At 37.1% G+C, this 15,059-nt stretch overlaps 1 protein-coding gene across 1 annotated transcript in view; it reads left to right on the forward strand.

Annotated features, from left to right (window-relative positions):
• lmbrd1 (LMBR1 domain containing 1) overlaps positions 1 to 15,059 on the forward strand; it is a 50,406-nt gene that overhangs the window by 33,806 nt on the left and 1,541 nt on the right. The window contains exons 10-15 of the mRNA XM_034551247.1: positions 1,218 to 1,282; positions 1,403 to 1,505; positions 3,346 to 3,450; positions 3,549 to 3,698; positions 3,986 to 4,067; positions 14,715 to 14,806. Coding sequence (XP_034407138.1) covers positions 1,218 to 1,282; positions 1,403 to 1,505; positions 3,346 to 3,450; positions 3,549 to 3,698; positions 3,986 to 4,067; positions 14,715 to 14,806 — 597 coding nt within the window. The remainder of the gene's footprint in view (positions 1 to 1,217; positions 1,283 to 1,402; positions 1,506 to 3,345; positions 3,451 to 3,548; positions 3,699 to 3,985; positions 4,068 to 14,714; positions 14,807 to 15,059) is intronic.

Here is a 15,059-nt window from a genome sequence, read left to right on the forward strand (position 1 = left end):
AGTCAAACTATTTTGTATCACATTTTCTGTGTCAAAGACAGGATGAGATCTAACATCTTTCTCCGAGTTCAGATTGTACTTTCCCACTGCTATTTATTTTCCAGTATTTTACTGGCATGCACACACATTTTGAACCAGTGTCTGGAACAGTTTGTCTTTAACCAAAGGGGTTGCTGCTAATGATGGTCCCCAGACTCAAATTTAAACTGTATTGAGTTGGGAGATTTATTTACAGTATGCTGAGGCCTGGTGTAGAGTGATCAGCCAAATGATTGGGATTTCTCCAGAGCAGTTACGCCACGTCTCTCAAACACCTGCTGTCCTTTTTATATCAACTCTGGTGGTGGGCAAAAATGACTTAATGAGTATACGGATATCTACAGTTGAAGATTGTGTTTTGATGGATCATAAAACTGGTATATATAAATATACTTTGTCACCTTTTTATTTAAGATAGGAAAATAAATCCTGAATCATTATTTTATTTCTTCTCTGCTTTTTATTTTACTCTTTGATCGCCAAATGGTGTTCGCAAAGTTAGACAATCTCTTCTTGTTACATTTGTTTGGTTGGATTAGAAGATAAGTTAAGTTGTTATAAAGACAATAAAGACGAGTGTGTTGATTATCAGTTTCCTGATTGTAGTTGATGCTTTTTACAATTATTGAGAAATCACATCAAAGTTTTTTTTTTGATCAAAGCTAATTTGGTACAATGATTGAGTTTTTATATTGTGCTATAAATCACCGCGACATTATATATTTTAATAGCACGATATATTCATACCATATGCATGTGCCTGCCCTTTTATCACTACGGCTGGTAAAAGATATTGTATTATATATTCTAGCTCTGAAGGCCCACTTGAAGGCGAGCACTTTATAGGGTTTATGGCCTTTTTGGCGGCCATCCACCTCGTGCCTCCCTGGTTGCAACCTCCCTCCTCTGTCTGGGCTGTGCCGTTGCTTCCCCATGTCACCCCAGGCACCAGTGCCAAACTGGGGCTGGCCAAGCCATATGGTCTCTCCTTTGTAAAAAACATGACAGAAAGGTTATATTTGCTGACCCTGGAGATGCCTTTGTAAACATACGTACCTTTCCTTTCGTGGGGTTTAGTCATGGGGTGCACTATGGGTGTGGATCCCGTCTTTGGTTGTGGGTACATATCACTGTTTGGTAATGTAATTTGATGGGGTTTTTTGTATTTTGTTTTTCAGATATTGCTGGGCATTTTCTTTATCCTCGTTGCACTGCTGTTCACTGTTGCCTTGTTCATTTCAAAGTAAGTCATAATATGTGCTGTGGCACCATAATTATTAAGGTCAACAATGTGATATTTGTATGCATATTTTTTTATGTGTGATGCTGGAGATGTATAAACAAGTGTGTCTGTGTGTTTCAGTTTGGATAAAGCTCTCCACTCTGCAGGCATCAGCTCTGGGTTCATAATCTTTGGCACCAACCTAACTAATCCTCTGAATGAACTTCTTTTAGCCTTACAACCCGTGAGTATCTTCTCATCACTCATAATGAAAAGACGATTACCCTCAATTAAGATGTGCTTAAAGACATATTTTCTTGTTTCCTTCACCATTAACCTAAATTAAGCATAATTTAAACAGTTTAAAACTTGAAATGTATGTGCTTCAATATGCTGCAGTATACTGCAAAAATAATGCAGGTGTTTTTTTGCAAATAATACGTTTTACAAAAGAAGCTTTGTTCACTTGATGAGCCCTATTGCTTTAAATGGCAATTAGCAGTTTGTTCTTTTAAAGGTGGTCCAACAGGCACCACTTATACTTTACCAAAGAACATAATTAATTAATTAATTTACAAACAGGGAAATTATTCCCACATTAAGCATACTAAAAAATGCATTTTGCACAACATTTAAATTAACACAGACATTAATTAATACGTTTGTGACACAGTAATGCAAACATATGCATTGAATAGCTGGCACAACTGGGTTTATGAACCAGCTGTTGATCTGATTCTGAAACCACTCATCTTCAAGGCAATGCACAATGAGTCAATAAATTGTAAAAGATAACCAAAAGATGGTTAACATAAGGAAACCCTGCAGTAAAATGCAGTCTTAATAAAACAGCCCTGCCTACTTTCCTTTGTCAATGATAATGATTGTCTTTGGCTGAACTCTCAATCAAATGGTGTTATTTTAAAACTAAATAGTAGTGATTTGTAAAACGTTTTAAAACAGATCTGAAACCACTGTACACTCCTCAGGAGGAGCTCAAATTGTGCATACAATCAGGATCCGTTGTATATCTTTCTTTGGAAACCACATTTGGAAATACAGGAAATAAAAAGTGTAAAAATTAAAGCACAGTGTACAAAAAATTAATGACGAGTACATTGTACACTATATGCATTACATATCACAAATCACATTGCTGTTCACAGATAACAAAATATCACTTATGTAATTCTAATTATATGATTAAGCTCATGTTTTGGTACGTAGAACAGCCATACCATTTTGCAATCGAAAACATGACATGTTGTAAACCTTGGTGGAAGTTGCCGATAGCTGGTTAATGAATCAATATGTATTTCTTGCCTATTGTTCTGTGTTTGTGCCGTATAAATAAGGAAATCCTGTCTGTAAAGTCTAGAAGTCAGTGTTGGTTGGAGTTTGATGGTATACTTGGCATTTAGAGGGTCTGAATATTTATCAATCTTGAAGATGTAAATCTTTGTATGCCATTGAATATATATATTTTATTTTATTATGATATAAGCATTTTTATTCTGAGAAAAAATAAACCCATTGCTTTCCTCTTCCAGGTCATTGCTGCAGTTCTGGACACTGTTAAACTTAGTATTCAACATCAGAATTTACAGGGAAAAAAAAGACTGACAGCTCAGAGCATTTAAGAATTGCTTCATAGATAGTGGCATTGATTAAATGTCTACGGCCAGTGTTTGAAAGTATGACCTTGATATTTAAGGAATAAATCGAAACATTACAGGTTGCAAAGACATAATCAATAATATATATGTGGAAATGCATATATTTATATTTATGTATATATGGATTGCTACGTTAACGTATTTATAACGTGTTAACGTGCCCAGCTCTAATATATATATATATATATATATATATATATATATATATATATATATATATATATATATATATATATAAATATATATGATCAGCTAGATCTGCTTTAGATAAATTGGCCTAGACTTAGTAGTATTGATGATAGTTGCTCATTTACATCTTGAAGCACCCTTGAGAGGAAACCAGCCTAAATGTTTGGCCGTTGCTGTATATGTGAGGGATGTAGCTGACCTCTGTCCTTGGCGTCATAGGTCTTTCCATTGGACTACATCCTGATCACAGTCATCACCATGTACTTTGTTGTCACTTCCATGGCTGGCATTCGCAACATGGGCATCTGGTTCTTCTGGATAAGGGTAAACAAAGACATTACTTCTATGTTACCTTCAAAACGTTGCAAATATCGCAATATTAACTTTGATACTAACCTTAGCAACATTTTCTTGTATTTCAGCTGTACAAAATCAGACCTAAGAAAACTCGCCCCCAGGCGCTTCTCTTCCTCTGTATGATTCTTCTCTTGATTGTCCTTCACACCAGCTACATGATCTACAGCCTAGCCCCACAATACGTCATGTACGGCAGCCAGAAATATCTTGTACAGGTGAGGAACAATGTATGTAGGTTGTACAGATCGTATCCTTAAATAGATGTAAATACCAATCTAATCAACTATAGGCATTGCCTCTGTCAGGATTAAAATTATTTTAGTTATTTTGTAATTTTTGAGTTAAAGGCTTCTGCTGTGGAGTGCAATTCTAGTATTATGGATGTCCAGAGATTGTGATTTAATGGTCCTTATTGTCAAGCCATACTTTGTTTGTACTGCATGTAGTAGTTTGAGTGTTTCTTTACTAAACGGATACATGCCTCTTGTGTTTTTTTTATCAGAGTCAGATGCCCTCAGCTGGTTCTACATCTGGGAATGCTACTTTTGCCACCACAAGGACCTGTGATGCTGATGCGCCTGAGGGTAAGTCTGTCATCTCTGCTAGCACAGTAAGGTAGCGCTGGCCCAACAGTGAGATGTTGGAAGAACTTACAGCACATCATCAAATATTTATTCCTCACAAGTCAAGTCTATACTAGAAGAAAGGAAGAACCGTGTACAACCCAGCCATTTCGTGTATAACACTGTTCGGTAATCTTTATCACAATGCATTATTCATTACAGGGAATAATATCATTACATGTCATATCAATGACAAACATTTACTAATGCAGTATATGTGGTCTCTTGCTGTCTCCATGCCAACACTTATTACACTAAATCAACCATGAAAACACAAATGTGTGCATATATATCATACCAGTGAGCTTTATCACAGTCATTTATTCATGTGCCAGACTCTCTAGTATGGTTCTTGTTGGTGGTGGAGTGGATATGATGGAATTGTCATATTTGATTATAAAGCCATAGTTTGTTTTAAGTCTTATCTATTTATCTGTCCATCAGTCTAAGCGGGCATAACATCTATTGAATATAATTTAAATATAAGGGGTAAAATGACTCATATTTTTCCACAGTTCAACCATTTATACATTTGGACAAATACTTTCACCCATCTATCTTTAACCAGTAGGAGTGTTTGGACTGTTTTACATGTTTGTTCTTTTGCTAGTGGAGCTCTATTATAGTGTGGGGAATACATATTTTGTTATTCAAATGAATCAAGGAGTGGGGCCATAAGTGCTCCCCCAGAAGCTGCAGAATTGCTTCACAATTAGTAGCTAATAAGTGTTGATGGGTTTTAAAGTCAAATATGTTATTAACAAAGAGAGTAAAGTTCCCATGAATGAGTTTTCAAATGGGAGTGAAAGATTCTTAGTCAATTAAATATTAGGCATGTAGCATCCTTGAGCAAGACACTTAACCCCAAAATTGCTTCCGTAGCTGTGCCTATGGTGTGTGTGAATGTTAGTTAGTCCTGATGGGCAAGTGGCTCATCCCATCAGTGTATGAATGAGTGTGAATGATGCCATGTAGTGTTAATGCACTTTGAGTGGTCGTAAGACTAGAAAAGCACTATACAAGTACAAGTCCATTTACATCTTATAAATGTATCCCTTGACTCTGCCAGTCAGAAATCATTGCATCATTGTTTAGTTAATCATATGTAGGAATACAAGTATGGGTGGGTGCTAAATATTTTCTTACTCAAAACTACATATATATTTACTTTAATTTGGTTTGTTACATAACATTTTTTTAATAAATAGGGAAAGCTAAAGCAAGTGAAACCCTACAAAAAAACAGTGCAGGCATTTTTTCGATGTACTGCATTTATATAGAGTGTTTCTCTTTCAAATGGCTTTGTATATATGTATATATATACGTGTATATACAGTATGTGTGTGTATATGTATATGTATATATATATATATATATATATATATATATATATATATATATATATATATATATATATATATATATACACAGTGGTATGAAAAAGTTTGGGCACCCCTGATCATTTTCAAGATTTTCCTTTATGTATCATTGGTTGTTCGGAACTGCAATTTCAATTAAATATATCATATAGCAGACAAACACAGTGATATTTAAGAAGTGAAATTAAGTTTATAGGATTTACAGAAAGTGTGCAATAATTACTTAAACAAAAGTAGGCAGGTGCATAAATTTGGGCACCCCAACAGAAAAATTACATAAATATTTAGTAGATCCTCCTTTTGCAGAAATAACAGCCTCTAAACGCTTCCTATAGCTTCCAATGAGGGTCTGGATTCTGGTTGAAGGTATTTTTGACCATTCTTCTTTACAAAACATCTCCAGTTCAGTCTGGTTTGATGGTTTCCGAGCATGGACAGCTCGCTTTAAAACAGACCACAGGTTTTCAATGATATTCAGGTCTGGGGACTGAGATGGCCATTCCACAACGTTGTACTTGTTCCTCTGCATGAATGCTTTGGTAGAATTTGAGCGGTGTTTAGGGTCGATGTCTTGTTGAAGTATCCAGCCCCGTCTCAACTTCAACTTTGTCACTGATTCTTGAACATTGTTCACAAGAATCTGCTGATACTGACTGGAATCCATGCGACCTTCAACTTTAACAAGATTGCCAGTACCTGCACTGGCCACACAGCCCCACAGCATGATGGAACCACCACCACATGTAACTGTGGGTAGCAAGTGTTTGTCTTGGAATGCTGTGTTCTTCTTCGGCCATGCATACCGCCCCTTGTTATGTCCAAATAACTCAATTTTAGTTTCATCAGTCCACAGCACCTTATTCCAAAATGAAGCTGGCTTGTCCAAATGTGCTTTAGCATACCTCAAGCGACTCTTTTTGTGGCATGGGCGCAGAAAAGGCTTCTGCCGCATTACTCTCCCATACAGCATCTCCTTGTGAAAAGTGCGCTGAATAGTTGAACGATGCACAGTGACACCATCTGCAGCAAGATCATGTTGTAGGTCTTTGGAGCTGGTCTGTGGGTTGAGTTTGACTGTTCTCACCATCCTTCGCCTCTGCTTATCTGAGATTGTTCTTGGCCTGCCACTACGGGCCTTAACTAGAACTGTGCCTGTGGTCTTCCATTTCCTCACTATGTTCCTCACAGTGGAAACTGACAGCTGAAATCTCTGAGCTAGCTTTTTGTATCCTTCCCCTAAACCATGATGTTGAACAATCTTTGTTTTCAGGTCATTTGACAGTTGTTTTGAGGCTCCCATGTTGCCAGTCTTCAGAGAAGATGCAAAGAGGAGAACAACTTGCAACTGGCCACCTTAAATAAATAAATAATAATAATAAATACCCTTTCTCATGATTGGCTTCACCTGTGTATGTAGGTCAAGGGTCAATGAGCTTAACAAACAAATTTGGTGTTCCAGTAATTAGTACTAAAGGTATTCAAATCAATAAAACAACAAGGGTGCCCACATTTATGCACCTGCCTACTTTTGTTTAAGTAATTATTGCACAATTCTTTATAGGATTCTGTAAATCCTATAAACTTAATTTCACTTCTTAAATATCACTGTGTTTGTCTGTTTCATACCACTATATATATATATATATATATATATATATATATATATATATATATATATATATATATACTATCAGATGAACTGACAAAACTACAGAAATGCATGATGACTTTTTGTAGGATTTTCTGTTGAAAGAAAGAACTGAAATGTATGTTGTCATGTTTGATATGGTGACCTGAATGGGATCTTGCTTTAGATAAAATTAACTTTTTTAATTACATTTACTTTAGTTATGTGAGTTTCATTAAATTAATCCAGCTATGTTTAATTGTGACAATAATGCCAACATATAGTAATTACATAAATGGACAATCCCCCATAATACTCAATTTGTAGAACCAGAAGGCAGCTTTTTCCTAAACCGTGTTAATTACTGAGGGCACATGTCAAAGGATTGTGCGATCTGTTTAGTTCACACTGTTATACTAAAGGAGTCGTGGTGCCTGAGTCACTGGGACAATGACCAGTAATATTTCTGGTTGCTCTATTTTGGCCATCTTGGAAATGGCTCGTGCTTTCACAACAGCCGTTATACCACCTACCATGAGGAGGAGGAAGTGTCAAGCAGAGACAACACATGTGAGAGAGGGAATACAATCAGAAGCTTATCAACTGATATGCTAGAGAAAGTAACGTGTGGACAATTTAATTTGGGTGGTGAGAGTACAACTCTGTTTTACAGAAAGCAGCTTTTCCCCAAAGGACAGATGACCTCATTTGTATTAATGCTAGTTGTCGGTCCGCCAACCACCTTATCTAAATGTACCTCAATAATCTGTGCTGTTTGATCATTTCTGCTACATTTTTTTCTAGTGTCAGTACGAACAACTTAAACTGAAATGTCTTAATTAACCAAACCCAATGTTTTTGACAAAAACTAAAGATTATCTGCTGATGGTAAAGGAAAACTATTTTTTGTCATGGCATTTACATTGTCCAGTAAGTGTATTTGGTACATTGTATTATTATAGGATACAATACAATTCTACATAGTAGAATGTGAACTGTATGTACACATACCTTATTATGTATTCATGTGTTACATAATATATATTTGGATATTTTAAGTATTCTGTTATTGCAATTTTCCAAAAATATAATCCAGATACACAGGATTAAATCAGAGTCTGTATGCTCTGTACACATAGACATAGTATTCTCCATGCCATGTCTTCCACAGGATTTATTATTTATTTTACTGTGGTATGACCAAAAGATTTACAAACATGGATCATAATTGATATTAACATATTCTCTAAATTATTGCTGTGGATGTGAAAATTAAGAATGGGAATACAATATGGTATAAAATGACATCATACAAACAGGCTCAGGAAGGGCATCACTTTGTTATAACCCTTAGTGTGACACTGGGTCCAACGACCGCTACAGGCAAAAGAGGGTGCAAGTCAAACTGGTGACTGATTGGTCGGTCACAGGATTGTAATGACACTAACATCTTGATGAGCAGGTGCTTTGTGCCAAGCTCTCCATTATCTACTCGAAGGTCATTACCATGCCATTACTCATGTGCAGTATGTGCTCAAATTGAAATGAATCCTCAGGAATTAGTTGCTATGGCCCCAGGAACCCTGCACCTAGAAGTCTTCTTTGGTATGTGATTTAACACATGCAGGGTATTTAAAAAGAAAAGAAGAATCTGAGTATCAGCTCTGCTAAAGCGTTATTCTATTTTCTGGACCTCCGAACAGTAGTCATGCTGCTTTCCTTTGTATTTTAGAAGCCATTTACTTTCGCCTGGGAAAACCTTAATCATTGTCCATTTAATTGTATGTCCATACTCATTGACACAAACTTGAACCCATACAATACTAAATCCAAGCATGGATTTAGTGTATGCAGTCACTTTATTATACATTTATTTTAATGAGTAATTTTATTAATGAATTCTCAGCATTAGTCAAGGCTGCTCTTTCAAATTATTCTTACCACCATCAAGCTCACGCTGCTACTCGTGGTGGGCGAGTTGCTTTGATGATCAACTCTGACTTGCATAGAAGTTTTACAGCTACCATCTGCCCTTGTCAGAAAATATGCTTTATATGTTCTATGTACCACCTTCTTGGATATGAGCCACATGTTATGTTTTGTTATTTTTCTTTCTGGCTGACGTGTCTAATAGTCAAGGATCTCAAATGATAATGATCCATTAGGTCCACTTCAATAGGCCTTCATCTCACTCATTGATACATTTGACTGTTTTCACCATGACGGTTTCCATCGTAGATTTATCTGTCGTCTTGTCCATTTCTAATGATCACTCCCTCACCCAAAAGATTATGTTCTGTTGTTTATCGCCACTGTGTTAAAGCCTCCATCATCACATTTGCAACTCCCATCATTGGTTGCATTAGTTTCCTGGACCGTCTGCCCAAAGATCTTAATGGCATTCTGTGCACAGCACTCCTGACTCAATTTCTTCACAAAATCAAAAGATTGTCTTGAGTAAAATTTGTGTCAGATTCTCTAATAAATCCTTTGCATCATGTCTACAGTAAAGGCATATTTCAAATATGAATTTTATAGACAAAGTCATTTCTTTTGGAATGGCAGCTCAAACAGTATTGCAGCAAGGAAAGTTTATCTCACATTTAATAACAATAAATCCAACTGACGCAGTACCTCAATTTACTAATATATGCCCTCTTGGTCATTGCTCCAGTTTTTCTGCTTATGATTTTCTCGTTATTTCTCACCGTTAAGGTCAACACTTTTGGAGACAGAATTATAAATATTCAGCTGTAAGACCACTCAAGCCCGACTCATTCTGTGTAAATATCTTTCAGCTGAATTTTAAACACGAGCTGAAGTCCAGTTTTTACCTTAGAAGATATATCACATTATTTCTAGTCTGAATTCCAGTGATGAAACTTCTAATACAGAGAAGTGTTTTCACACTATGGACCACTGTCTGTTTCCTAGCAACTTGCCGGTTTCTACAGAATTGTTTAAAAGCGCTTCAGGGGAAAGATGGTCGTAATTGTATGTGTTGCCTCTGAGATGTCATGTGCCCAAGCAATATTCAACAGGAGACTCCCTCAATCCCAACACAAATTAATAGTAATTTTCTTTGTATCAAGGGGATCATCATCAATTTGCATTAGAATGGAAAATGTCAATCAAAAGTTATTCTCTTGAAAGAAAAATGTCCATCTTGTAATCCACAGACACCCCTTACCTTTTTTGAAGGAAAATATTGTTTCAAAGAGTATATATTTGCCTGGCATTCTGCCAGAAGACTTTCACTGGGAATTAATACAAATAAGGACACTTTCTGTTCAAGATTGGGTTTTCAAGAAGTCTAAGTCAATTGATACTCTTTCCCGCTCTTAACAGTATTTCTTTTTACTTTTTCTTCCAAAAGAAAGCTCTGATAAACCCACTATCTGACCATCAGTGAAGAACCGACAAACAAACATAGGCACTAGCTGGTAAACACAGTGGCGCATTCGGCAGCTAAAGAGACAGATATTTCCCTCTTGAGTTGGTGGAGACTAAAACACGGATAAAAGGAGAGTGAATATAACATGAATATCTGTCAGGACGCCTGTGACCAGACTCTAAATAATGGGAGAGTTGTTAACAAGTTGTGTGATTGTCTGATGTCTTCTAATGGACTTTTACAGATGTAGTATGTAAGAAATGACCTTAGTGAGGAAAGTAATTCAACGATAATAAAGGAGCAAACAAAGAAAATAAGATCTCACACAACAAGAAGATGCTTTTGGTGAACATTCATTGACCAGATTAAAAAAAAGGATCTTTTGAGGATGCTGATGTTCCTGTTAAAGGAACATCAGCATCCTCAAAAGACATTGGAATGAAAGTGCTCTGTTGATGCAGAGAAAGTGAAAGCATACGGTGTAAGAACATGAGTGCTTGCTGATGGAGAGGCTTTCACAAAGGTGTGTGTGTGTGTGTGTGTGTGTGTGTGTGTGTGTGTGTGTGTGTGTGTGTGTGTGTGTGTGTGTGTGTGTGTGTGTGTGTGTGTGTGTGTGTGTGTGTGTGTGTGTGTGTGTGTGTGTGTGTGTGTGTGTAATCTGGGATGGATGTTATACATAATGCATCATGCTACACAGGGCAGCACTCACTCGGGTTTCGTGAGTGAAGGTGAAATTACCTGCACTCACACACTGCCCAGTGCTCTTATCGGAGAACGGTAATGATTTCAAGGTGAAGTGGGTCAGTGGTGTACATGATAATATATTTAGGCAGACCACTGTTGTGAACCATCTGTAGGTCCCACCCGGAGCCCTGCAATTTAGGTGAGCAGCTGAAGAGCTACAGATGGCTGAGGCACTGGAGGAAAAGAGAAGGGTCATGGGGATGAAGATAGACTTGCTTCTTTTATTATCTGTTGATCCTGGTGAAGTACAAGCAGATTGTTGGTACACCTTCAGAGCTGCCGTGGGTCCACTCTAACTAATCTTTCATTTAGATGAAACGGCACAGACCGTTGTTTTAAAACACTCTGAAGGGGGAAGCTTTTTGAAAAAGTTCACTTTAATGAATACATTCTAAGCCACACTGAGGTATTGCTGTAGCCCTTGATGTCATACCGCTTGGTATACGTCTGATAGTGCTATTCATGGGATTCAAGTCGGTGTGAAGAGCGGTGTAAGAAACAGTGTGATTGGAGGAGCTCAGCAGGGTGAGCGTTAATGCTCCAGATGGCTCTCTAACATAGCCAGACAGTGCATTTCGTCTTCACTTAGGCTTTGTGGATTTTCTGTTATCAGTCTGATTGGGAGTATATTGAAATATTAATAATTTTATTGTTATGGCTAAGCTAATTTATACATACATTTGACGTCTCCAGCTTTTCCCATTCCTGCCAATACCTATTCATGCACATGAAGGGGAATGACTCAGCTCAAGAATCCTTCCATTATTCCTGCCGTTTATCCCAGCCAGATCAATAGCAGCATCAAGTTCTGTTAAAAGCCAACATTCAAAGGTGATATCACAGGCATAAAGCACGAAGCTGCTCCACGGATAAAGAAAGCTGTTGGATTTTATAAGCAATAAACAAGTTTTTTTGGTTTGATGTGTTTACATTCGAGACCACAGGGCATAGTTATCGAGTGGTTCTTGGTCACAACGCATTGCAGAGTAGTCTCTACCAAGGCAAGTTTGAAAGTTTAAGAAATCAGTGTCAAGTTCAACTATGTTCATTAAATGGGTTACGACTGTATAACATTGAACGTTTTACTCCCTTCAATTCTGACTGAACTTTCGTTTGGTACAGTACATGAGTAAGTAAGCTGCTGCTTGATGAATGAGCTCGCAGGGAAAGCTTTTCACACATTTTGCTCGTGACTCCTCCATTCATCGTATGGCAAGGACATCACAGGTAAACAGAAATGTTCTCTTCTTTATTTAAGACTGTGGCTGCACTTGGTTGTAGGGCATCAACGCTACATATAAACAGTTTCAGTAAGACATCAACCAGAATTTAACCATTGCTCCTAATTCTATCTCCAAATTTTGAAGTTAGTATGTTTTAGATCTCTTTGAATGTTCGACAGTACAGTGAGTACGGTGGATGCCATGAATTTAATTTAAAAATCATTTAAAAATTGCACTTGACTAGATCATCTGGAGAGCTTGAGAGGATCCCAGTTGAAGTTGCACAGGCATTACTTCATCAGAGAATTGGGGTTACATGCATAACCCATAAGCCCGTGGTTCACTGTCTTCAACATTTGTTGGGGTCTTTTCGCATGTCAAGCTCTTACCACTTGCTTTTTCAATGTGTAAGACAGGATATATATGATGCAAGGCTCCATTAAATGTTACCTCATTTTCAGTTTTATCAAATGTTTAAGTCATATTCACATTGACAGTGACACGACTTTCCTTTTTTCAGAAAACCGGTTGTCTTTTTGAGTTACAGTGACACAATTGCCCGAGGCACTGCTCCATGTAGTCAGTGGTGCACTGGCCTTCTGGCAGACCAGGACAAATTCCAGTGGGTCGCCGCATTGGTGGGCAAGTGGACTGTCAAAAAACTTCATAAAGCTTTCACTGTCCGTCCGGCCCTCTTTCTATGGAAAATAAGCAGCATAACAATTGCTGGAGTGTAGGGCTGTACTAAATGTACTAAAAGTGTTGAAGCTTTATTCATAGTATTGACGTATAAATTCTAAATCAACATTTGAATGCTGCATGTCTATTCTTTCTGTTTAAACCCGGTATTTATGCGCGGTTGCAGATACAGATTGGGCTACACTTACATTATTAATATCATACTTTTTGTATAATTAGATTCCAGTGGTGGCTGCGTAGTAATTGTTTCCAACTCTGTGAGCCAAACTTCAGAACGTTGTAACGTCCAGAAATTCTTACTCTAAAAGATGGATGTAATCATTTCCTAAATTCACAACATTGTGACACCCCTCCATGTGCTGGAAGCTGTCCCGGTCCCGGTTTAACCTTGCATGAAGTCCCTTTTTGGCACGCTCCCTGATCCAGTTCGTGACACTCACAACATGTTTTAATCTAAAGAAATGTTTGCTTCAATCCATATTTGTTGGTGTTTTAGGATTTCAAAAAGTGCTGATTGCTTACCCGCAAAAGGAGGCACTTAACGGAGTTGTTGAGCAGCAATCTAACTGCATCATGAATTACATTTATGTTACCAAAATAGCATCATAGAATATTGCAGACTTTTGAAGGTTCATTCATAACCTTTTCAGGACAGCCCTGCTGGCGTGTTATTTGCCTGAAAAATGACACAAAATGTGATTTACATTTGCATACCTCTTAACCGTTCTTTCTTAACACCGTGTGGCAATAGTAATGGTTTTCCCCACTACAGAGAAGTTACTTCTCATATTTCTCTTAAGACAAACATGTTGTTTCCTCTGTCTATGGTCCTTTCTTCACTCCTCCTTTATCTGTGCTCAATTATTATTAACTTCCACCTTATCAGTCACTTTGTAAAACAGATATATTTGTTCTTACTTTCTATAATGATTCCTCCTTCCTTCAAGGGTTCCTCTATAAATGAATCAAGCATTGGAGACGGCGGAGAGTGTCTTAGGACAGTGTGAATTAGCAAACTTCTAATTAAAAACACTTACATTTTATAGGGGGATGGGACTCTTAGTGGAAAGTGAATAAACTGAAACGGTTTACTGTCACATTATTTCTTTTGGCGTTTTTACCTTAATGATTTATGGACACTTAAAAAGGTGTATATTGAAAGTAAATTTGACAATCTGTGATTTAAAGTTTTAACCTCAAATTCACTTTGCTTTTTAAAAGCTTTCGGTCGCATCCCAAAGTTGCATCTTCAGGAGTGGCTGAGAAAGTGAACCTTGAGTTCAGACCAAATTACTCTTTGTTTTTGTTTTCATTTCATTACATAACTGGTTTTCCAAACATAAGCGTCCTTGATTGTAAAATATAATAACACACAAAATTGGTTGAAACAATTTGTCAAACTGTCAAACAAACACCTGGTGGAGAATACCTTCCAAACATGTTCGCCAATCAACCATCTGGAGTTGAAAAGAAAAGTAGATATACTCTTATTGTATGGATGGATGTTCTTAAATGTTCCTGTGTTTTCTCTGTCCCTTTCAGACCAGTGCACTGTGACAAGATCCTATCTTTTCCTCCACAAGTTCTGGTTCTTCAGCACCATCTATTACTTTGGTAACTGGGCCTTTATCGGGGTAAGATATATCCAAAGATATAAATACATATCTTCAGGGTGATTATTCTGCAGAGTAAGAATGACAGTTGTATGTTCTTAAAAAGAAGAAGAAATGTGATTAATTTTTTATCATTTAAAAAGATATCTTTTGAGCCTAACAACATTTACAGCCACATCTATGGAACATTTCACTCATTTTAAAGGCTGTATTTTGTTCAGGGGGAAGAGGATGAGAGCCGAAGAACATAATTTAATTTCTACTCAGAAAACTG

The sequence above is a fragment of the Cyclopterus lumpus genome, chromosome 15 (assembly GCF_009769545.1).
Source record: "Cyclopterus lumpus isolate fCycLum1 chromosome 15, fCycLum1.pri, whole genome shotgun sequence".
Lineage (NCBI taxonomy): Eukaryota > Metazoa > Chordata > Actinopteri > Perciformes > Cyclopteridae > Cyclopterus > Cyclopterus lumpus.